The 26,425-nt window shown below is 39.8% G+C and overlaps 1 protein-coding gene across 5 annotated transcripts in view; it reads left to right on the plus strand.

Moving 5' to 3' along the window:
- pard3bb (par-3 family cell polarity regulator beta b) overlaps window positions 1-26,425 on the plus strand; it is a 1,128,463-nt gene that overhangs the window by 637,726 nt on the left and 464,312 nt on the right. For all 5 annotated transcript variants that reach the window (XM_059967323.1, XM_059967326.1, XM_059967321.1 and 2 more), the window contains one exon: window positions 16,766-16,972. In XM_059967323.1, the coding sequence (XP_059823306.1) occupies window positions 16,766-16,972 (207 nt within the window). The remainder of the gene's footprint in view (window positions 1-16,765; window positions 16,973-26,425) is intronic.

Genomic DNA, 26,425 nt, shown 5'->3' on the forward strand with positions numbered 1-26,425 from the left:
CGATATGTCTATCCATGGCCTCCTCTATTGTCAAGATGAAGCCACACTCAGGTTGGAGGAACAAAATCTTATATACCATCTGGGTAACCTCCAACCTGATGGTATGAACGTTGATTTCTCTAACTTCTGTTAATGCCCCTCATCAACTTCTTACCCCATCCCTAATTTTTAATTATTATTTTTTATTTTTCTCTCTTTCCCTCTCAAAATAACTCCATGCCTGTTCTCCATCTTCCTCTGGTGTTCTCCTCCCCCTTTCTTTCTTCCAAGGCCTTCCATCCTATGATACTCCCTCTTGTCCAGCCTTGAATCCCTGTTGCCAATCAACTTTCCATCTCTTAGCTTCATCTCTACTCCTCCTGTCTTCTCCTATCATTTCAGGTCTCCCCCTCCCACTTTCAAATCTCTTGCTATCTCTTTTTTCCATTAGTCCTGATGAGGTGTCTCGACCCGAAACGTCAACTGTACTTCTTCCTATTGATGCTGCCTGGCTTGCTGCGGTCCACCAGCATTTTGTGTGTGTTGCTTGATCTTCCTGGGCCAAGTTTGAAGTAAGATATTGTGTTACTTGTTATAAACCCTCACCCTCTTCGACATCCAAAAACAACCTCAGCTTATTATCCCAGTAAAGCAGCTCACTTTAGGTCAGAATCCAATCACAACAGTACGGCCATTACAGCATTTTCAGCGTTTGCCTGACACACTCTGCCAAGAATATTTTATTTGTTAATCTTGGCAAAACCTCTTTGCTCAGGGGCAATGAGAAAGTGGAGCCATTGGAAGGAGGTTGAAGTGATTAGGAGAGGCAATATATTTAAAATCACTCTTTTAGTTCTGTTACCAAAGTTTATCTGCGTGCCATCCTTATGTAGGCCACATGATGTGTCACTTCCCCAATGCAGATAGTACTCTGTGCTTGCAGCTAAATGTATTCCAAAATCCTTACCTCCTGCACAATTCACCTTCACCCTGCCTGACCACCGGTTTGCACCATTTCCTCCCTCCTACTCCCCACCCCCTTTAAATTTGGATGGGTTGCTGATGTTCACTGACTACCCTTCTAAATGAATGAAAGAAAACAATACCAAGATATTTGATATTGATGCTGTTTACAGAGCTATAACTGTTATGTTTTGTGTCCTAAACTCAACTTCTCATCTTCACTCTGTTCATGGTCCCAATAACTATTGAACCATAACCTGATGTTACTAATGTTGAAGAACCATGGGAGGCTTCCAATTTCCAAAAGACCCCTTCTTAGCTCATCACGGATCTTGGGTCTGCTAAGGCCATCATAATGGAGATATGTTTTAGAAAAAAAGAAAAAAGATGAGCTTTATACGTTAAATGCAGGTTGAAACATACAGCGAAATGCATTGTTTACATCAAATCAAGCCCAATCAGCAAGAATTGTGCTGGCACGCCCACAGTTCTGGTGTCAGCATAGCATGGCCACAACCCGAGTCATACTTCTTTTGGAATGTGGGAGGAAAAAAAATCTCTGCAATATACAGTGCTTTACTGATAGAAAGTGCTCACTTTAGAAAGTGAAGGAGATTTTATTTCATTTAGTTAATAATTTTTGGTGACAAAGCCTCCCATTTTTCAGCCCAATTTGTTCATGGTTTATTTATATAAAGCAGAAGGAATCTGTAAGTTTCACTTTAAAATATAAAAAAATTCTATTGCTACTGTGAAGATGGGATATCCCTCGGTGTATTCATCGTGTAGTCTCAATATTGAAGGCTCAAGTAATATAGTTGTCAGAGTCAACATTGCAATATAAGCCAGCTACATTATTGCTAATTATTCATTTTCTTGTATTTTATTGACATAATAAAATTGCCTGGGGTTTTTTTAATCTCTGTTGTAAAATTGAGTTGATGCTTTGGGCTCTGAGCTCTGCATTCAATTTTCTTGATGTTGACTGGACCAAAAAAATAAATAGACCCTTGCAAGCCAATCAAAACAGAGCTCTGTGCCAGTCCTATGATTAAATCAGATCATAATAAATGATTATTGTTGTGAAGGAATAAATTTAATCATGTGAGCCAGGGACCCTTTGTTTAACCCAAAATTAATGAGTGCTTCAAAACATAAATGTCAAATTATTGAGAACTAGAAGGTTCCCTTCTCCCTTTCCTTCCTGTCAGTGTTCAGCACAACAAGGGGCTCTTATTTACACTCTGGGTTCAATTTGCATCAAATTTTTGTACCTTACAACAGTAGTATCTTACAGTGAGCAATCTTGTACTGTTAAGATGGATATTTTCACTACTAAAGGTGTGAATTAGAAACATTTAAAGAAAACATCATGAAAATCAAAGAGGAAGACTCTTCCCAGTTTTTCAAGTAGTGATGTATGGTGTAATTGTGAGTTCCAGAGGAATCATCAGCACAAGTATTTCTGTTAGCACGGGTATCTGTTTTATTGGGGTGCTTTCTCATTAATATGCATCAATGCTCAATTTTGTGATGTAGCTGTGGTAATCTTGTGTTTTCCATGTCACTTAGACCTCCATGCAACCCTCATCTAAGCATGTCAGGCTGCTGAAACTCCCATCTGTGTGTGAATATTTCAATGTTATTTCAACCATTTGCTCACTTTAGTTCCTCTATAAAATTGTCCAAACGTTTTCTTGATTTTCACTGCCCACTTTTCCAATTGCCCTTTACCCTTGCCAACCAATATTGCCTTCCATGCAATGGAGCTTTGGCTTTAAAATTCTTTGACTTCTGCTCAGCTGTTCCATTCCCTTGTTCCTCCTGTTTCAGTAACCTCCTTAAGCTGTGTAACTCAGAAAATATAGTGTTCCATCATCTCTCCCCTTGAGTATTTCTACCATAAAACATAAGCACAGAATTAGGCCATTTGGCCCAACAAGTCAGTTCCACCATTCCATCATGGCTGATTTATTATCCCTGACAATTCTCCTGCCTTCTCCCTTTAACCTTTGACACTTTTATTGATCAAGAACCTATCAACCTCTGCTTTAAATATACTCAATGACTTGGCCTCTGCACCCATCCGTGACAATGAATTCCATGGCTTCCCCACCCTCTGGCTAAGAAAATTCTTCTTCATCTTTCTTCTAAAAGGAATCCCTTGTATTCTGAGACTGTGCCCTCTGGTCCTAGACTCCCCACTATAGGAAACATCCTCTCTGTGTCCACTCTCTCTAGGGCTTTTAATATTCAATAGGTTTCAATGAGATTTTACCCCCCCCCCCCCCCACTTCATTCTTCTAAACTCTTGCAAATAAAAGCCTGGAGCTATCAAGTGATCCTCATATATTAACGCTTTCATTCCCGGGCTCATCTTTGGACCCCGCTGTTGACAGCACATTCTTTCGCAAAAACTATTCACAATATTCCAAGTGTGGTCTTCCCAATGCCTTACAAATCCTCAATGCCATTCCCATTTCCCTGCACATCCAGTGAGTAGAATGAATCTGCATCCTGTTTGAGACTTCCCTCACTCAACTACATTGCATTCTCACTTCTTCTCCATAAAGGCCTCCTATAAACATTCTGCCATTTTGTCAAGCATTATATTTTCTCTCCTGCTAGTAAGCAACATGATTTTTTTTAATCAATGCAGAAAAGGTTGCCTCATTGTATAAATAAATGATTGGAACAAAGTAATAGTTTCAGCCTTTGTACCTGCACATTTTCTAATCATTCAATGGGGTGAGGGTTCAACAGAAGAAGGATTACTTGCTCTGCAACGAATATCTAATTTATCCAGGTGGATAAGGTTAATATGGCATATATACCCAAGGTAGAGCAATGTAGGTACTGTATATAATTCCAGTCTTTGTAATTGTATGCTTTTCTGTTCTGGCTGCCTTTTGAATGAGAAGTTGTATGGTCAGTTCTATCTGTCCACTGCACGCAGTCTAGCTGGCATTGTAATTCAGTCAACAGTGGATCGTCTTTCAGATGCTAAGGAAGCCTAACTGTATAGTTAGGTGGATGTGAAGGAGAGCAGAGAGCTATCCTCGTGTCCTAAACACCATGAGGTGAGACGTTAACCAATCATTTATCATTCTGCTGCTTGTGAGTTTCTTGGTTCTGCAAAACTGCCAGCGTATCTATCTACATAACAAGTACAACAAACCTCGAAGTAATTCATTGGATGTAGTGCTCTGGAACATCTGACTATGCTAAATGCATCATATAAATATAAATGAAGACCCATGAGTCACTTGGAGTGATGCAATACAGTGTTATACAAGTTGTATTTTTTACAGATGAACGGTTAATAAAAGTAATTTTTTTTAACAAAGCACCAATAAGTTACACTTTGGATGCTTTCTTAAGGCAGATAAATGATTTTGGAAAATTTGACACCCGACTACCCAAGGACAGTGGATTTCTAAGGAATATCTTAAAGGAGTGCTGAGAGTCCGAGAGATTTAGGAAGGAATTCCAGAGCTTAAGGGCTCAGGCAGCTGAAACCAGAGCAGTCAGTGTGGACTAATGAAAATCACAAATGTACAAAATACCAGGATTGGAGGAATGCAGAGATCATGAAGGGTTGTAGGGATGGACGGCATTTCATAGGTGTAGAGGGATAGAGGTGCTGAACATTTCTTTTGCATGAGTTGGTATGGGATTCATATTTTGTTTGAAGCAACTCTGGATTGTATCCAATATTTCATTACTGGAACTAGAACAGTGTAAGGATAGAAGAATATCAAATTTTAATCAGGAACACTTTAATTGTTTTGTGTGTGTTCCAGGCTTGATGTTGCAATGCTTATTTTAATGGTAAAATAGATAATAAATTCTAAACCATTATGTTACATCCTCTTTGCAAGGTGTTATGTTTTCCTACACAGTGAATCCTGACTTAAGACTATCCAGTGCAAAGTTTGGTGTAATTGCAATAAGCCAAACAAGTGCCACTTGGCAGTGTGATCTCTGCCTCTGCAGGTCGTCTTTGTCTGTGGTTGTAAACTTGTGATGAAAAAAAAATCTCCTTCTCAACTTTGACACATTTCTACAAATGCACACTGAAAATGAATCAGCGGTAGGGTACAATTATATAACGGCTCGACCTTTCTCGACCTCTTATTGTATTTATTTTCCAAGGCACTTGTTAAAATAATGAGCCGCATGAAGCGGTCAAGTGGGAAGATCTACCATTTCAAAGAGAAAAAAGCAGCACGTCTTTGTGTTTCTTCATTTTAGCAGTTGTAACCACATTCAGGAGAGTGTCGCAGATTTTAAATAGCACATTAAAAATGCCAGTGTCATAAAGAGGGAGAGACTTCAACTCCTGTTCCTATTGAAGCGACTGACAGCAAAATAATTCATATTGGTTAATGGCATTTGGTGAGGTTGCTATAAACTGACCTGAATAGCTTTCCTCTACAATGAAAGTTCATTGCTGCATTATTTAGAAGTTCAGGAATAGTCAGCTTTATTGCCAGTAACACTTTTATTCCCGGACCAGATGGAGGTTGCCATTTACAGATGCACGTAGGAAGAGCTGGGATGGTTATTCTAGCCATTTGCTTATTTTTCATAGTCTTTTTCTTGTTGGGTGACCCTGGGGAAGGTGCTTGTGTTGTCCACTGATACCAAAACTGCTGGACACTGCGGGAAGTACACTACTAGAGCTGTTGAGAGTGGTTTAAAATAATAAATATGGGGGTTGGGAACCAGGATGATAGAGCTGAGGATGAGCCTGCAGGTTTACAGGCAGATGATGGGTGCAACATGAATGTAAGGAAGGACAAGCCAATGACTGGAAACAACTGCAGACAGAGCAAAGAGTTAAATTGTACCACAGAGGCAAAATTTAAAAAGGCAAAGAACACAAGAACTGAAGGTGCTGTTTATATATGTGTGTAGCATTTGGAATAAGGTTGACGAACTCGTGGCACTATTAGAGATGTTACCACTCGGTCGTCAAATTCCCCACCTGGTGGCCACTTTTGAAAGTTAATCAGACTAGGTACAGAAGCTGGGTATTCTGCCTTGCCTTCAAAATCCTCAAACTCTTTGTTCAGATAACACTTCAGAACTAAGATAGCATGTTCTCCATTCCACACTATGTTGAGCAATGGTGAATCATGTCCTTTCAGCCAGTTTAGGCATCTGCTTCTTTGAACTCTTGCGCCATAGGACTGAAGAACACGTCATCCATGTTTGATTGCAACTTCTCACCAAATGGTCCACTACCATTTTCCAAACTAATATCTAATAAATGAAAGGACTAGGGACAGAGGCGGAAGGGGAGTTACACCACAAATACCAGTCTGCCACCAGGTCACGCAGCATGTTGACTTGGAAATATATTGTCGTTCCTTTACCTTCATTGATAACAAAGACAGTTTTGCAAGGTGCTGCATCAGTCTTGTAGCTATTATATACTCAGCTATGCTGATTCAGTTTTGGCAGAAGATGATGTTTAAGTTAATGAGTGGAACTTGTCCAAGTGCTGGTGCAGCCACAAAACATATTAACCATGTGCCTAATACATTTTGTGGATGCACAGAAGGACCTGAGGACTTCCTTCCTAAAAACACTGTGAAATACCCTCCCGTGTGAATTTCAGCTCTTCAATATACAGGTCACTTCATCTCAATGGTTGATCAAATATTGCTGTCTTTTCCAATGATGTCCACCTCCCTTAAATAAAGATATTTAGAAAAGCAGTGCAGTCAGACAAAGCAAATGAGGTCGTCTGTTTTGTCAGGACAACTCTGTAAACTGTATTTTGATAAGCAGCAGACTATTTAGCTTTTATGACGTTAGTTGGGGAATAAATAGGGACCACATTGCTCTGGAGAATCCCATTCTCTTCTTTTAATTATACTGGGATATTTTGTGTCATCAAGAAAGGACAAAAGGGATGTTGTGTCTTCGTATCTGAAAGACAGTATCCTAACAAACCAGCACTCCCTTATGCAGTATGCTTGACACATCAGTCTAAATTTCCTGTACAAGCTTCTGGATTGATGTATAAATAACTTTGAGAGTTGAGCTTGTTACACTCTGAGCTATAGCTGGTACTGGTCTTGGTCTGTCGAAAAACAGTTTCTTCTCAACATTTTCTGAGAAAGCTTCCATTTTGTTCTGAAGATTTTGGAGATGAGTGAAGAAGTCTGGTTAATAATAAATTGTGTGAGAAAGAGTGGAATTTTTTACTTTTTATTTTCTGTTCAAATGTTATGACAGTGAGTGACAGAGTATTGATTGCTTTAGGGTGGGGAGATGGGTGAAGGATAATTGGAGGCAGGACTGTATGTTGCAACCTCAGGATCAGATGCAACTACAGCTACCAGCTGTAGAATGAGGTAGAATCATATCGGGAGGCTGAAGAATCAAACTAAACAAGCCAATTCATTATTTTATTTAATAGTAGGCATGAATATATTTGCTTCCGAGGTTATCGTAAAAGAAACATCTATGGCAGTGATGAGAAAGCCTCTGAAGAGGAACTGGGAATGAGAAAAGAATCCTTGTCATAAAAATTCTTTTGAAAACTCAAACATTCAGCACAAATTGTAATCACATCTAGCATCCCTTTGTTTAGTCCATTTTGTCCATTGTTATTTAAAGAGCAGGGGTTGATGACATTTTCTGGGCTATTGAGTCCAAATTGTAAGGAAGATGAATTAACGCACATCATCAATACTGAGGTAATGACTCCCCGGCTGATGATAATCCAGTTCCTTTACACCAATAGACTCAGTGAGCCCTTCCAGCCAGTACCCTGATATCATCTGCATTATTGCCTTTGCAGGAATTATTCATAACTGAATGGAACAAAACAAAGGGATGTAGATCTTATTCATTATTAATTAGTTGTTTGATTTTTAAATAATTTCCTGATGGTGAAAGCCCTCCATTAAATAAATTATGCTTTGGACAGTAAATCTGTATTTTCAGAGTCTGTCTGGTTTTTGGCAAACTAGTGGAAGGCACAATGTAAATGTCATAGCTTCTTTTCTCTTTGGCAGCAGAAAGTACAATATATTTGTGTGATTTCACAGACAAGGAAAGAGTTTCTGAAGTACCATGCCTTCCTCACACCACTTCCCCATTAAACTCTGTCAGTCCCGCAACCCTCCATCGCTTCTGCAAGCATCCAACACCATACTGCGGTCCCAAGACCAATCGAACAGTCGCACTAATCACACATGAATCATGACTTTTAAACAGTGACCAGAACACACCAGCAATCTGCATTTTTATGAGAAGTAAGAGACAAAACCTTATATTTATTTCACAGGTGGCTGTGGAGGCCAAATCGTTGGGTATAATTAAAGTGTAGGTTGACAGACAAACAGACGTACTTTATTGATTCAGAGGGAAATTGGGTTTCGTTACAGTCGCACCAACCAAGAATAGTGTAGAAATATAGCAATATAAAACCATAAATAATTAAATAATAATAAGTAATTTATTAGCAAGGGTGGCAGAGGCTATGGGGAGAAGGTGGGAGAATGGTGTTGAGAGGGATAATAAATAAGCCATGATGGAATGGTGGAGCAGAATTGATGGGCCGAATGGTGTAATTCTGCTCCTGTCTCTTTTGGTCTTATTTACTGCATAAAACATCTTTCACGATGACTGACGTTATTGTTGTAGGAAACAGATGAATCAGAGAAAAATGTCACAGACATCAATGTGACATTGAACTTATCATTTGTTCAGGCACTGGTCAAGGGATTAATAATGGATGGATTGTCTTCTGTTATGTACAATTGTTTCATGGTCTTATTTGACAGACGGGGCTCCAAGAGTATAGCAATCACTCAATGCCAGCCTAAGCAAAGTGTTCAGATTTTCTATACTGAGACCTTCTGACTCAGAAGTGAGGGTGCTGCTTTCTGAGGCATGGTGCACACCGTGGAGAAGGAGCTGCTGATATATTCTTTTCTGGTTTTGCACTGGAGCGTTGACTAAACCTCCGTCGCAGGCTTCGAAACTCAGCTGCGAAGAGGTCACTATTATTTCACAACATTGTGCACTGCACCACAATCACTGCTGCACGTGCACTCACAAACAGTTTTGCAATTAACTTAAAGTGAGGGCTGCAATGAGAATAACAAAAGCAATGTAAACCTTCAAACATCTGTGCCTGCTAGCATTCCTCGTAGGTTTTGTGGTACATGAAGAGTCTGTGGAACTTGTTAAGGCAGACATCTGTTCCACGCCAACATATGTTCTGAGTTATTGTTGTTCAGATTTTATTTTCATTGGGTTTTGAAATGTCGCCAAGTTCAGTCCCAGCTCAAAAGAGGGATATGATTCCAAGATATGTTGGTGCTAAATAAGACATGATTTTGGGTTTCATTCTGTAGCTGGAATGTAAATCATCCGACTTGCTCTGCTCTTTCATTGTCCCCCGCTGAGGGCTTAATTCCCTTTCCCACCCCCTTCCCCTCAAATTGTGAGCAGTGTCGTCCATAGATCAAGCAGGTACCAGTTTTTCGTAAACTCCAGTACCATTTGAATGAGATTCACATTCATTGTTAGGTTTATTTTTCTCTCCCTTCCTGTGGGTGGTCCATCCTACTTAAATGGTCCAGAGAATTCATCCCTCAGTGCCTCAGTGTCAAACAGTTGTACTCATATATTCCACAATTACTTCTTTGTTTGACAATGTAATGAAAGGAGGAAAGTGAGGTTTGGGTCCATAATTTGGGTGAACAGTAAGAAGCCTTTTTCATTGATTGACTATTTTATATATATATATATTTTGATATACAAGTACCATGTCTTCTGCATTATAGCACTTAAATAATATGTAATTGCTAGCAAGGTGTGTTGGAATGCCCTAAGATTCCAACAGGGCATATGAAAAAGCAAGTGCACTCTTATTGTCCATTTCTAATTGCCTTTGAGAAGTGATGACGGGGAGCTGCCTTCTTTGACCACTTCGGTTCCAACTGAAGGAGTTGAGCTTTGACATTAGAGAGGTAACAAAATTTTGACCCAGTGCTGACCCTAGATCATGATGCTTGAAGAAAATGTATATTTCCTTTACGCTACAATGGTGTAATATCCTAGACAACAGTTTCTTCACTTGATTCATTGTCAATACTACTGTGGCCTGAGATAAAAGGAAAAGCTTTCTCCTTGTCAACATCATCCAACTGATCACATTTCCACCTAATTCAAAACAGATGCATTAATTCTGAATAATTTATTACCTCTCAACCTTCAAGCAATCACATCAAAGCAAAATGAGGCAAAGGTTTGGGGTGTCTATGTGTTCATAGATCTCCACTTTTCCACTTCTGAGGCACGTGTACTGCTCTTGCACACTAACTTTGCCACTCTGATGTGCCCCTCTGTACCTGTTGCATGCAGTTCTCTGTTGGCCCCTCTTTTACATCCTATTGACCAAATTCAATAGAGGTGTAGTGGAGTGTATATTGACTGGCTGCATCACAGCCTAGTATGGAAACATCACTGCCCTTGAATGGAAAAGCCTACAAAAAGTAATTGATGCGACACACTCCATCACAGGTAAAACCCTCTGCACCATTAAGCACATCTACTCAAAATGTTGTCACAAAAAAGCAGCATCCATGGTCAGGGACCCCCACCACCAAGGTCATGCCATCTCCTTGCTGCTGTCAATAAGAGAAAGGAACATGACACACACCACCAGGTTCAAGAATAGTTATTTTCTCCTCACCATCAGGCTCTTCAAACCAAAGGGGATAACTTCACCCAACTTCACTTGCCCCATCATTGAAATGTTCCCACAACCAATGAATGCACTTTCAAGGACTCTTCATCTTATGTTCTTTATATTTATTGTTTGTTTGTTTATTTATTGTTTCTTTCCTTTTGTATTTGCACAGTTTGTTGTCTTTTGCACATTGGTGGTTTGCCCTGTTGGTGTGAGCTTTCATCGATTCTATTATGGTAATTGTATTTATTGTATGCCTGTAAGAAAATGAATTTCAGGGTTCAAATAGTGACATATATGTACTTTGACAATAAATTTATTTTGATCTTTATTGTCTCTTTTACTTATTTTTCCCCACTTTACTTGCTCACACACCTCAGTTTCTGCTCTTTTTCACCTGCCCCTTCTACTCAGCCATTGGCTGTATCCATGAACTTTGTTAAAATAAACCAGCTAAGTGAATCAATCAGCAAGTTTCCGAAAAAGGCAAAATAACTTGCAGTGTTTCCTGTGTGTAAATCAGAGCATTGTGCAGGAGGGAATGTCGATTTAGATAAGAGAATATTAACTGCTGTGGGTGACTGTAAAAGAAAGTAATTGGCATTTATTTGAATGACATTTTTATCTCCATCTTCTCAATTTCAGTGTGAAACTTCGATTATACTAAACAAACCTTAGAGAAAGGAGATGATGAAATTTTACAAGATTTTATTGGAAAGTCATATTATGTCATTTGGGAAAGTTATTATCAGCATTTGATAAACTTGCTGTTGTTATTTGTGAATGGTAAATTGCATCTTAAATTTTCAAAGTTTAAATGATTGTTTAAACTTGAATGAGAAAGGGCTAGGGAGAATATCCCGGCTATTGATACTCTTTGGTAGAACAAAAGAAGGAAAAATCCAAGTATCCCAATGCTACATCTAATAGAAACGTGCATTGAATCCGATTATCTTTGATTTCTACAGGAATGTTATAATTGCATTGCACATTCCTTTCTTTAATTTTAAAGAGTCATTGATTATGAAATTCCTCTGTGAAGGATTTTAAAACTCATTTGTTTTGTCTGTTGTGTAATGCAGCTATTGTACGCAAACAATAGTGACCACTACAAGTTTCACTTTCAATCAAACATAAGGAATCAGAGCAGTATGTTTATATGGGAATATTCATGAAAATATGCACAGGAACACGAGAAGCTGCGATGAGTAGTGGATTCTGCCTAATATATTATAGGCACATCTTCAGGAGGCACTGTCTCAGGAGGCAATATCTAACATCAAAGATCCTGACCACATGGGCATGGTGGCTTTTCACAATTACCATCGAACAAGAGGTGCAGAAGCATAAATTCTCACACCATCAGTTTCAAGAGCAGTTACTTCCCTTCAACCGATCGGATCTTGAACCAACCAGCAAAAGACGAAACTCTACGATTTAGAATACTACAATCAGTTTGATCATGTTGTATGTTTTTAATTATGTTTTGGACTTTGTTTTTTTTACTGTTCTACATTTGTGTATAATTATTTTTTTCCTTATGAATGAAGGTTATGTAGCTGTAATGCTGCTGCAAGTAAGATTTTCATTGTGCCTGTACTTACGCATATGACAATAGACAATAGGTGCAGAAGTAGACCATTCGGCCCTTCGAGCCTGCACCATCATTTTGAGATCATGGCTGATCATCTACTATCAATACCCGGTTCCTACCTTGTCCCCATATCCCTTGATTCCCCTATCCATAAGATCCCTATCTAGCTCCTTCTTGAAAGCATCCAGAGAATTGGCCTCCACCGTCTTCCGAGGCAGTGCATTCCACACCCCCACAACTCTCTGGGAGAAGAGGGTTTTCTTTAACTCTGTCCTAAATGACCTACCTCTTATTTTCAAACCATGCCCTCTGGTACTGGACTCTCCCAGCATCTGGAACATATTTCCTGCCTCTATCTTGTCCAATCCCTTAATAATCTTATATGTTGCAAACAGATCCCCTGTCAATCTCCTTAATTCCAGCGTGTACAAGCCCAGTCTCTCTAACCTCTCTGTGTAAGACAGTCCTGACATCCCAGGAATTAATGTGACTTGTAAAGGAAGCCATATCTGGGATTGTTATGGTGAGTGATGATGGGCTGCTGTTGTTTAATGGATGATGAGTAGGATGCAGGGGAAGAGAGTGAAAAATTCTTGTTTTATTAATGCTGATTATTTTGCATAATCATATGCTCTGAGTTTCATTCTTATTGAATGCTGAATAAACCCTAAATTCAAAAAATTACAAAAGTTAAGATTCCATCTTCCAGAAGGTCTAACAGTGTTGTCCTACATTAATCACCTTCTCAGGAAATGGGACTCACCTGCCGTTCTTCTCTCAGCACTTGAGTTGGTCCTCAACTTTGGAATTTCAGGATGGATAGGAAGTGAAGTCTTAAAAAGGGGAACAGAAGCAAATAGATGAAGTGTTGAAAGCTTTAAAAAAGAGGAAAAAGTCAACAGCGTTTGTCTTAAGATAAAATTAACTGGAAGCTTCCTGCATGTAAGGGTCAGATGGGCTCCTCATTCAGTATCACTACTGCTTTTGTGAACTTAGTGCATATAGGCATCCCTTAGGTTACAGTAGGGTTCTGTTCCTGAGAGAAGTTTGTGGCTTGAACTATTCGTTAATCAAAACCTGTGTGTGGGAGAGGATGGCGGAAACAGCTGTGATGGCAGAGGAACTAGGTCCAGGAAGAACAGCCACCAGCTGGCCTTGCTGACTGACTGACTGAATGAGTCTACTCATTGTTCCCATTTTGCTCGGCTTGACCCAGCCCCGATTATTGTGACCCTGGGACATTGGGGTTAGAGAAAGTTAGGTGGGGAGAAAAGCTATGCAGAAATGCCCCACTTGCAGTTGCCGGAAAATCCATCCCCATACACCCTGCCAGTCTCCAAGTCCAAAGCTTCTTCATAAGTATGGAAAACACACACAAAATGCTGGTGGAACACACCAGGCCAGGCAGCATCTATAAGGAGAAGCACTGTCGACATTTCGGACCCGAGACCATTCGTCAGGACATCTATAAGGAGACCCTTCTCCTTATAGATGGTGCCTGGCCTGCTATGTTCCACCAGCATTTTGTGTGTGTTATTTGAATTTCCAGCATCTGCAGATTTCCTCATGTTTGTTCATATGTATGGGCTGCCTTTGAAACATGTGTTTTTCATCTATGGAGAAGCTGTGCCTTTTTTACTTCAAGCCTTGTGTTCTGAGGTGCTTTTAAAACTAGCATTTTATTCCTCTTAGTATTGTATGTTAAAGTATGTTCGGAATTATTAGAAACAAAGGACATTACAGCGCAATACAGACCCTTCAGCCCATGATGTTGTGCTGAATTTTTAACCTATTCTAAACTACATCTTACCCTCCCCTCTTATATAGGTCTCCATTTTTTTCTATCATCCACGTGCCTGTCTAAGAGTTTCTTAAGTGGCCCTAATGTATCTGCCTCTACCACCACAGCCGGTAGGGTTTTCCATGCACCCGCAACTCTTCTGTGTATATAAACTTACCTTTTATATCCTCAGCATATGTTGCAGCAATCACCTTAAAACTATGCCCTGTTATTAGCCATTAGACTTAGTTTATGACTTATAGACTACTATTCTCATCACTGTTTCATCATCATCGCTAATCTCTTCATGATCCACTGGCTGCTAATATCACATCTCTTTTCTAACAAATGATTCCCTTCCTTCCAAACCCTAATGTGGATTTCACCCATCCTGTTTTGTAAGGAAAATATTTGAAGTATTCAACTTTTTTTTCCAAATGGAAGTGATTTTGATGGGGAAAGGTAACAAGCTTTTCCTCATCCCAACCCAAGGTAATGAGATTTATTAATAAGAGAGAGAAGCAACGAGGAATAACTCAGGCAAATAAGAAATATTAAACCAATATGTAAATAGTCTGTGTGGGCTTCTGTAATGGTGATGAATATTATTCCTGGCATGTAACAAACAAATGAGGTGCTGTCAATCTGTATCCATTAGCTACTGACCATCATAATGATTTGTGGACCGGGGTAAATGTGTTATTGACTAATTTCAGAAAAGCACAGAATAATTCTATAATTTAATTTGCCACCCTTTTGTTACTATAGCTTTCTACCATTGGAATCAATAGCCCAGTTAATCTTGCAGATATAATCTATCATATTTAAAATATTTGCTGACTTTTAATTCTATCGTACCTGTTATGCTAATAGAACACAGCAGATAATAAAATGCAACGTGTTTCCAGTGAGCCAATTTAGATATAGCAAACTCCTACAGTCAACGATATGATAATCATCTGTGGTTGTGAATTTAAGGGATGAAGATTGACTAGAAAATTACAAGAACTCCCCTGCACCTCTTCCAAGTGGAGTATTATCTTTAAAATCCTACTTGATTAGGCTGCAGTTTAACTTCTTAGCTGATATCTGATTGATCAAAGTACTTTGTAAGGGATGAAAGACTATAAAGAATGAGCCCTAAACAGGATAGTTCCACATACGTTCATCATTTAAATGACCTGAACAGCTAGAAGCATATAATCCAAAAGGTTAATAGAATACTGGCTTTTTATCTAAAAGACTAGAAGATAAGCGAGTTGAGGTTGTATTTCAACAATATCGAACCCAATTTAGCCACACTGGATAGTTTTTTTCTCACAATGTAGAAGAAGATCAGGACTGTGCTAACCTTCAGAGAAATCCTATCATACCCACACTTCATCTATTCACTGCATTCCATTCTTCCTTCTATCACACAGTTCTACATTCCACTTCCCTTTGGACTATCTTACAGTGACCAATTAACTTAGCAGCCAGCACGTCTGTGGGATGTGGGCAGTAAATGGACCATCCAGACATCGTGAGTACAGGGTGGAATTCAGTTCACCCCAGGTGTGAGATAGCAGCTGTACCTGCTGTGCCGTTATGTCACCCCTTTGGTTTTTGGGCATCGCACTTCAGTACCATGCATTGGTCTTGCAAAGAAAATTTAGAAAAGTGATACCTGGACTTAGAAGATCATATTGCAAGAAGAAGATAAACAACTAAAGATGCTTTCCTTTTATGTCTGGAAAGATTAAAGTGTGATTTGAGTAATTTTTTTCAAGATATGATGAGGAAAAAATGAGGTGGATTAATAGTCATGTTGAGGTTGAGAACTGTGAGAGTTAAAACCGGGCTCTTCAGGAGTGAGGTTGGACAACATTTTGACATGCAAAGGGTGACAGAAATTCAGAACTCTTTTCCATAATTTTACATCTGAGTTTCATCATTTTTTGCTAACATAAGCCAGGTGTAGGATATTAGAACAGTGCAATGAACTCGAGAGGTGAAGAGTCCAACAGTGTATTGATAGTGCAATATTTCCTCAGGTTCTGCACTGGAGTGTCAACTTTAATTTTCCTGCTTAAGCATCTAGAGTGGGACCCAAAACTGCAATTTTCTAGCTCTGAGGTATGAGTGCATGCATTGAACCATGCTGACATGCAGTTGGATTACTGCTCCCTCTGAATTGTATTCCTTTAAACATCCCCACTCACAAAGTACGATGTTTTATAATGGTTAACAAAATCAAACAGAAACTGATATACTTCAGTACAGAGGGAAAATAACACACCATAGAGAACTCCACCAAGTGATTCCTCTATTCCTATTCCGAGTGGAAGTGCTTAAAGTAGTTTTTTTCCTCCAGACCTCCGTCTGATTATAGTTGAAATCCACTATTTTGTATATTTCAGGTATTGGATCTCCATTGTTGATTTATAGTTATTATCCTCCAGTTACAATATTTTGACAATGAATTAATCCATCTGCTTTCAGTAACTGTCTTCAACTCATTCCATTCTACAGGAAAAATAATCCTACTTTCCTTGTGAGATGTTGCTGTGGTTTCCATTATGATATGCAGTTGTCGCAGATTGTATGACCTTTTCAACATTGTATTCTGAAACCTGTCTGTTGAACTGTTTTTTTTGTAATCAACTTTGTTCTGTGCCCTGTTCTAGCTAGGTTCTACCCTACTGATCTTGCATCATGATATTAGCAAAGTTTCTGTTTCCCTCCCCAGATTCCACAGGGAAGGATGTGGGCCCTATGCTAGGTTTGAAGAAGTCTAGCTCGCTCGAGAGTTTGCAGACAGCTGTTGCAGAGGTCAGGAAGAATGAACTCCCTTTCCACAGACCCCGACCTCACATGGTCCGTGGCCGAGGCTGCAACGAGAGTTTCAGGGCTGCAATTGACAAGTCTTATGATGGACCAGAAATTCCTGATGATGGTAAGAACACTTCAATGCACAATTTTTCTTATTATTGGTTTGACTTTTCATTCGGGGTTGGTTTTCCATAGTAGAAAATCTACATGGGTATTGTTATTTCCTGCGTACTTTCTCTTGGTTGCTTCGTGACCCACAATGCCGGCTGAGTTTCATAGAATTAGTTACTGGATTGATGGAAGAACAGCGAACAGTTTTACTACTTTCTGAATCCTGTATTTGAATGTGATTGTTCTGAATTGGGAATGATTTTAGTTATTGTGCTGTACTGTTCCATGGAAAGTGATGTCCTGGGCCAGTAAATTCTCTTTCACGGAATACTTTTGAATGCTGATTGGTTTTGGAGTTACTGAAGAACCGGAATACAAAATAGTTACAGTTTTTGATACTTAGACTTCATTTGATCAGGAAGTGGAGAAGACTGTTTATTCTTACAACCTGAAAAATGTAACACCATCGATAGTGTTTATGTGGAGGGAATCAATAAGTAAGGGGCGATGCTTAAAGATAAGTGATCACTCTTTTAATTCCGATGGCTGTGACGAGTGTGAGTCAGAGAACCTCGTCTTCGAAAGCTGGTGGAAGTAGAGCGGAAGTATTGTTCAGGCAGAAGTCAGTAGATAATTGATAGTGAGGGGATGGTGGTTAAAGATTTGTAGGGGTAGTCAAAAACGTGGAATTGAAATTACGATCATATCATCTACTGAATGGCAGAGAAGGTTCAAGGTGCTGTGTTCTATTGCTTTTCTGAATTTTCATGCCCATAATCTCATTGTATTTTTTAGTTAGGTCATGGTTAAACTGCATCCCAATTCCACTTGCCTACCTTTGTCCTGTACCTTTTAAATCTTCTACCCAACAAATTCTGTCAATTTGTTGATTACTCATCAGCACTTTGCAGTCTCAACCTGAAATACCAACAGTTTACTCTTTTCCATAGATGCTGTCTGGCCTGCAGAGTTCCTCCCGCTTTTTGTGTGTGTGGCTTTGATTTCCATCCTCTGCAGATTTTCTCATGGTTAAAATTCTGTCAATGTCATTTCTAAAGTTTTCAGTTAGCCCATAACTTTGTCTTTTGGGGAAGTATTTTTCCAGATACTTTCTGCCCCCCCATCCTTAAAATCTTCTTTACAATCTCGCATTTGATTTTTCTTCCATCTGATGCGCTTGCTTTCTCAAGCCCATCTCATCACGTTGTCGCTACCTAGCGATGAAGAATTTTAAAACTTAGCTGAAATCAGAATGTATTGGAATTAGTTGCAGAATTGTAGTACAAGATGTTCTCATTAAAACTTAGTATTAGGCATTTCTCCACCACCTGTCAAACTTCTTATGAAGTTGTTCACCATTTTTCTTCAAAATTGCCATCTTTAACGATGCTTTGAATTAAGAGCAGATGCTGAGACCATGTTGGTAATTCAGCAATATCGTGATTTAATTAAAGCAGAAAATGTTAGAAACACGTAACAGGCCAGCAGCATCTGTTGATACAAGAAACAGAGTTGATGTTTCAAGCTTAGGACCACTTCTTCTATTCCCGGCATCTGCAGTTCCGTTTTGTGATTTTCATTGTTTAATTAATCCACTTAAACTGAGAAGAAATTGGAGTAAGAAGAGAACAGTGGGGAGGGAGGCTGTAGTCCTTCAAATGGGACATTAAACCCTATAACTGCACAAAATAGACAACACAGCTCATAGAAACTAAATAGTACATAATCACCTTTGTGCTCTGCTGGAGTCGTGGTTTGTCCTTCCTTATCTAATTCCATAAATATGTTTCATTATTCCCTTCTCTGTCACATTTTTTATTAGCTACCACACTATTCCTCTGAGCTTGTTCCATATTCTCACCAACACTCCAGTATCAAATTTTCTTCTGAATGATCTTCTTTGTCTTCTTGATAATGGTCCTTTGTCTTCTTGATAATGGTCCATAAAGTTAATCTTTATTTTTGTTCTTCTCCTTGAGTGGAAATACTCTACTTATGTTCTCCTTTTCAAAGTCTTTCACAATTTCACAGATCTGAATGAATAAGGACTGCTAATTTATTTAGTTTTTCCCTGATGGGTATAATAATGCAGACCTTCTGTTATCATTGTAAATACATTTTGCATTCTCCACGGTACTTCTGTGCCCTCTATATATCTAATAGCCATTGTCCTCTTTATCTGTTCTGGTGAATTCTAGAAGATGCAACGTCAGTGCCCCAATAAGAGAAAGGAATACACTGATGCACTTCAGAAGCGAAAATGAGGTGAAGCTGTATAAACGAAATAGTGAAATGTTCAAAGTGGGAAAGGAGCTGGGAGACTTGAGGTTTCACAAACATGAATTTGTGAAGGATGTCAATAAGGTTATTAATAAAACATGCAAGTCCCCTGTGCTTGCTAATAGAGTCGTAGAGTACAAAGGCAAGGGACCTGTGGCAAGCCATTAATGCCTCATTGAGTAAATTGTGCCCATTCTGGGACATCAGGTCCTTGAGAGGGTTCAGAGGCGATCTAGCAGAATGGGAGCATGAGGGAATTTCAATTTATGAAGCGATTAGAGAAGCTGATGTAAAATCCTTGTAACAGATAAGGTTACAGGGAGATTTAATATTCAAAACTACTACGGACTTTAAAAGGGTTAATAGAAAAATAAGCAAATGGGTCAAGTTATCAAACATTGATTTTAAGATTTATTTTATTTTGTGATACTATGTGGAATAGGCCCTTTCGGCTTTTGGCTCTTTGAGCCAAGTTGCCGGTCAACCCCCAGAAACCCAGATTTAACCCTGACCTGTCCACAGGACAATTTACGATGACCAGTTAACTCACCCAGTACATCCTTGGACCGTGGGAGGAAACGGGACCACCTGGAGAAAACCCACGCCATTCCACGGGGACTCCTTAAAGAGGACGCCAAGCTTGAACTCCTAACCCAAGGCCCCGCGCTGTAATAGTGTCGCTCTAACCGCTACGCTACCATAACACCCATGATTGACAAAATGTGCCAGGGATGAGCTGAAAAGAAATCTTCTCAGCAAAGGCAGAAAGTGATTGTGATAAGATCTGAAGGTGGGGTGAAAGCAAGCTCACTATGATAGATAAAAGCGTGAATTTTCAAGTCAGTGGGGAAAGAGAAGCCAGTGGAACCAGTTGTCAGCTCTTCTGGTGCACTGCCACCATCGCTGTTGGCCGAGTGACCTCTTTTTCCGCAGAATGATTCTCCTGCTGTTTTGCATAAACCTTTCCAAAGGGGGGTGTGATAATTATCTGGTCATTCCAACTTGTTATTTATGGGACATTAGCGAAGCCAACTTGCCTGCCTCATTTATTTATATAATGGTAGTCATTTCAGTCATAAAATAATTCACTGTGTAATGTGCTTTAAAACATTTCAGTAAAATAAAATGCTGTTACTCAGAACATTTGTCCTCTGATTAGGAGCACTAAATACAAAAATTTGCACACTGTACTCCTTCACTGAAATTTAGCTCCATTGAAGCAAGTAGATCTGCATCTTGGGGGTGAGCTATTGCTCACAGGTGCTACTGTATTGCAGACTCAGCACTTCTCATCTGAGAGCGAATTTCTCCAGCTACATTCCTATGACAGTAGTAGTTTGCGTTTCAGGGCTGGGATAGCTTCAGAAGAAAGGGTTTGTAACAATGGTTAAAGGTCATGGTTGGGTCAGGCTCGAAGCTTATCCAGGATGGTTTTGCAAATCGTATTTTATTCATGATTAATTTTCCTGTGAATCATTGGATATATTTTTAACATGAAAACTATTTTTCAGTTGCAGAGCCAAATCTTTATGCTGTTGAGATGGCAAGTGATATATCACAAAGGCACTTTGGCTGACTGAAGACAGGGCTATAGACATGGTTTATCTTACCATTCCTTTCCTCCTCATATCGCTAGCAGTTGATTACTGGCTTATTTCACGCATGAGAAGGAGCTGGTATCTCATGAGCAGTTTCATTTCTTTTGAGTTGTAGGTTTTCAATATTCATGAAAATCATTCCAATAATAAACCGCTTGTGGTATAATAGCCAACATTTGTTTATATGACAGACACGATGACTTCAGCTGCACATTGCTATTATTAATTTTTTATGCCTATATACAAGGTCACAGCAAATTAATTTTTGTAGCACAGTTAACATTTGATTTTTTTGTGTGTTTTATGATTTTGCTGAATTCTTTTCTCATTCTATATGTACTTTAGCTATATTTTGGGAAACACAAGCGATTCTATCCTTTTAACTTGCCACCTATTGCCGAAGGGTGATTTAATGTTATGTAGAAGAGTAGAAAGAGACCACTCAGAGCTTTGATTGCTAGTCGGTGAGGCCATGACTGATCTGTACCTTAGTTCAGTTTGCCCCTATTGGTTACATACCCTGTAACTAACAAACTATAAATCTATGTTTTGAAATTTTTCATTGATTTCCATCCTCCAGTGTTTAATTTGCAGAGGAAATTCCATAGTTCTGGCACTGTTTGGGTGAGGGTGCTTAATCAACTTTGATCTTCACTCAAGTTTTTGTTCCAGATTGCTCCCCATATTGCATTTCTCTATGCCTATCCCATGGCTGGCCTTTAATGTTTTAATTGTATTTTTTGGCTCCTCCTGCAACACCATTCAGGGCCCTAAATAGTCTTTCCAGGTGAGGCAGTCATTCCTGTGTGAATCCACTGCTGTTTTTTATTGCATCTGATGCTGTCAGTGCGGTCCTCTCTACATTGGTGATACCCAATGCAGAGTGGGGGGATTACAGCATCCACGCTTCGTTCTGTTTGTCGTATCAACCGAGATCACTTAGTGGCGACCCATCTTAATTCCACTTCACATTCTCCCACTGATATCTGTGTACGTATCCTCCTCTGCTGCCAGCTGGAGACTGGGCAAGGATAAGGGGAACAGCACCTCATGTTTCTTCTTGGAATTCTCCAACCTGATGGCATGAACATTGATTTCTCTAACTTCCAGTAACCACATCCCTCTGTTCCTTCCTCCTTCTCCCCCTAACACACCAGTCCCCATCACTTTACCTCTTAACCTCCTTCCACTCTCCGATACTCTTCATCTGCATATTCTCCCTGCTGATTCCCTCTCCTTTACTTTATTCCATGCTCCATCATCTTTTCTTATCAGATTACATCTTCAGCTATTTATCACTTCGATCTATCACCTCCTGTCTTCTTACATCATTCCTGCTCTCTCCCTTCCCTCATTTGCATATCATTCCCCTCTCCCCCACCTCACCTGGATCCATCTGTTGCCAGTTCTTGCTCCCTGTCTTTTATTCTGGCTATCTTGCTTCTTTCTTTCCAGTCCTGATGAAGGTCTTGATCTGAAACTTTGACTGTCCATTTCCTTCCAAAGACACTGCCTGTTCAGTCGAGTTTAGCCTTTTGTATGCTGCTCCGGATTCCAGCATTTACAGTCTTGTGACTGTATTTTAGGAAGTAAGTTATTTTGTCTGAATATCTCGTATGTGAACCCATGCTGCACTCCCTCCAAGACTAATATATCTTTATCAGGTATGCCGCCCAAAGGAAATCCTGGTATGGTAAAAAAAAAACTGCTTTCAGTAATGGTGACTAGAAAATCAGGATACTGTAAAACATTATATCTAGTACACTCATGTTCTTCAGAGAATGGGAAAAATGGCCTTACCCACCCAGTCTGGCCTTTATGTGATTTCTGATGCACAATGATGTACTTGAATTAACTGCCCCGAATTGGCCTAAGATTTCACTTGATTCAGGGGCAATTAAGACTGGGAAATGACTACTTGATGCCAAGGTCCTGTAAATCAATAAATAGAACAAAACCAGATGCAGTTCTCCAGATGTAATCTAAAGTGAGCTTTATACAACACACGCATAGCTTCTGTCACTTAGAATTTGGGCCCTTTGAGATGAAGACTAACATTCCGTGAGCCTTTTAAATTGTTTCTGTTCTGTTCACTTGATTCTCCTGCAAGGACTACCAACGCAGTGATGAAAAGACTTTGTCTTCTTGGTCTTGAGTACAGCCCTTGCTACAATATGGCACAGTGGTTAGTGCATCGCTTTACAGCACCATCTGTAAGATCAGGGAATTTAAACTGATAGAGATATTTAAACTGTAATAATATTTTCTCACTTTCACCAACAAGTTAGCTGATTGTTTTCTTTGGACTCTCGCCGTTGCCTGTAAGGAATGTACACCGTCTCCCCATGGTTACTTCTAGAAATTCTGTTTTCCTACCACGTTTTAAAGATGTACAATTAGGGTTTGCTGTGATGGTGCTGGAAGTGTGGTGACACTTGTGGGTTGCCCCAACACAGTCCTCACTGATTTAACACAAAACAGCACACTTCACTGTATGTTTCGATATATGCGATATATAAAGCTAATCTCTGTGTATGTGTTCCAACTTCATTATGGCCGCAGGCTTGAATCAGTGGCTTTGTGGCAACCTGTACATAATTATATTAAAACAACAAAAGCCATTTGAATGTCCCGTGCATGTTCAAGTTGCAGATGTACAGGCTCACATTTAACTCTGTGGCCTTTGCATGGCAGGAATTGTGCCTGTGGATGAGAAGGCCCTTGCAAATTCAACAGGAAATACCTGCATTAAAGCCACTTACACAACATGTTGATAGGTTCCTCTGAAGAGAGGTGACTGGGGGTTCGCGTGATATAAATGAGAATATTAAATGTCCCTCTGAGTTTGTAATGCACCTCTTTAAACTAAAATATAAACAAACCCTATAACTTATTTATGAAGCTCTGACAGTTATTATAATCAAAAAACATTTTGGATGAGAAAGAAATAGGATTGTTATTCCCACTTGTGAGGCCAAGTAAAAGCTATTGTGGAAATACAAATCCCATGTCAATGCCCTTCCATTACAAATTCTTAAATTATTAATGGATTGTTTGGACAACCTCACAAAATAACTGGTATAGAAGGGAGAGGTTTCAAATGCTACTGCATTATGAACAATATTTAAACTGTAACTATTTTTGCTGTCTTTCACCTACACATTTTCTGATTGTTTTCTTTGGGTTTAGAATTTTAAAGCTAAATAATCCTCCCACTGATATGTTATTAAGCCTCATCACTAAAATTACCTCTGTTAATTAGGATTTAACATTAAAAAGGAAAGCCTTGCATTTACAAGGCATCTTCAACAAAACTGGACATCACTTTTAGGAGTGCAGTCATTGCTAATATGTAAGAAATGCAGCAGTTAACCTGTGCACAGTGAGTCACTAGATAGTGACCAGTTCAGATGTGTATTAAGGGAAGGTACAGTCCAGGGCAGCGTGGTGAATTGTTCTGCTCATCATGTTGTACTGTGATATCTGTGATGTTCATTGTGATGCAGATGGGATTCACCATACCAAGTTAAATAAACCTCAGCCTAGCTTTTTAAGTTCAAGGCACTGGCGTGCAATTTAAATCCACCACCGGCTGACTTGGAAGTGAGCATGCCAGTACTGAATCAGAAATGACATCCCTCTCACTGCACATACATTGATTATGAGTATTAAGCACGCAGCTCTAGACTTGATTTACATTGGGAAAGAAAACAACTGAAGGCTGCACACTGTTTCCTTCCTTGAGGTGATCTGCTTGTCATACTTTGCACTGTGTCAAACATCAATCTTCCACTCCTAGCTGGATATGTAGCTTGGCAGGCGGTGTACTGACACATGTCACGCTAATAGATCTTCAATCAAAAATTCACTGTGGTTACCCACCACAACTCCCATATAGTACAGGTTACAATAAAACATACCTGCTCTCGTGTTAATGCTTATGTTTCCCCTGTGCCTTTATGGCAGCAACTGAATGAAGCCCTTTAACCTCTGAAACACCAGGTTGTTGGCCAAGAGCCATCACAGGGACTTGAAACACGGGCAAAGGCTGATATTCTACTGAGACTCCTCCAAAGAGGGGCTGGTAACTGCTCTCCTTTCCTTTATTTGTCCTTCAGTAGGTCACCAGCATCATATCTGGCTGCTTCACATCTTGGTATGGCAATTGCTCTGCCCAAAGCCAAAGGAAACTGCAGCAAGTTGTGAACACAACCCAGTCCATTATGCAAAATAACTTCCCCCTCACTGACTTTCTCTACACTTCCTGCAACCTAGGCAAAGCAGTCAACATAATCACCCATCCCTCTTCTCTCTCCCATTGGGCAGAAGATACAAAAGCCTGACAGCATGTCCCACCAAAGGACAGATTCTATTGTCATTAGACTTGTGAACCAACCTCTCATACTGAATCCTTGGAAACACAAGAGGCTGCAGGTGCTGGAATTTTCTTTATCCCCTCCCCTATCAGGTGCAACCTGCCTGTCATTTTCCACCCCTTCTCAGTCTGTCGATCACCCCGGACTCCTTTCCCACCACTACACTTTCCCTCTTTGTACTGGCCATCTCACTTTCCTACTCTCATGAACACGAGGAAAGGTCTTGGCCTGAAACGTCGACCTTTCCATCCTTTCCATGTTTATTCCTTTCCATAGATGCTGCTTGACCTGCTGAGTTCCTCCAGCATTGCGTGTGTGTGTGTGTGTGTTGCCTTTGTACTCTCACTCCTGGTGCAAGGCTTTGACCCAAAATTCCTTTCTTTCCCCCCAAGACTGCTCCTTGACACACTGAACTCTTTTACCACATAGTTTTTGCTCTTGAGCTTTTGATCTCCAAATCTACCTCAATGTAGTCCTCACATTTTATTTGTCTACCAGCACTTTCTCCGTAAATGCAACACTATATATTTCTTTACATCACCTTAATGTAATTATGTATGGCATGACACACAAACAAAAGCTTTCCGCTGTATCTCTGTGCATGAGACAATAATGAACCAATAATCCAAAGCTGAGGATGAGAGAGGTTGAGACTGAAAGAGGCACAGCCCCCACGTGCCCCCCCCCACTAAACCTGAGGCACCACAAGGAAGTTCACAAATCCACAGTTTAATATGCTCATCCTAAAATAGTTAAATTCAAATCTCTGTGCATGTGTACATAGAACCATGGAACACTACAGCACTGAAAACAGGCCATTCGGCTCTTCTAGTCTGTGCCGAAACTTTATTCTGCTAGTCCTATTGACCTGCAACCAGTCCATAACCCTCTAGACCTCTCCCATCCATGTATCTATCCAATTCCCCCTAATGTTCCCCCTAAACCTTTCCCCTTTCACCCTAGAGCCATGCCCTCTCATAATTATCTCTCCTAATCTAAGTGGAAAGAGCCTACTCACATTTACCCTGTCTATACCCCTTATAATTTTGTAAACCTCTATCAAATCCCCCCCCGCCTTATTCTTCTACGCTGCAAGGAATAAGGTCCTAACCTGCTCAATCTTTCCCTGTAACTCAACTGCTAAAGACCTGGCAACATCCTAATAAATCTTTTCTGCACTCTTTCAATCTTACTGATATCCTTCCTATAGTT

The sequence above is a fragment of the Hypanus sabinus genome, chromosome 4, assembly GCF_030144855.1.
Source record: "Hypanus sabinus isolate sHypSab1 chromosome 4, sHypSab1.hap1, whole genome shotgun sequence".
Classification (NCBI taxonomy): Eukaryota; Metazoa; Chordata; class Chondrichthyes; order Myliobatiformes; family Dasyatidae; genus Hypanus; species Hypanus sabinus.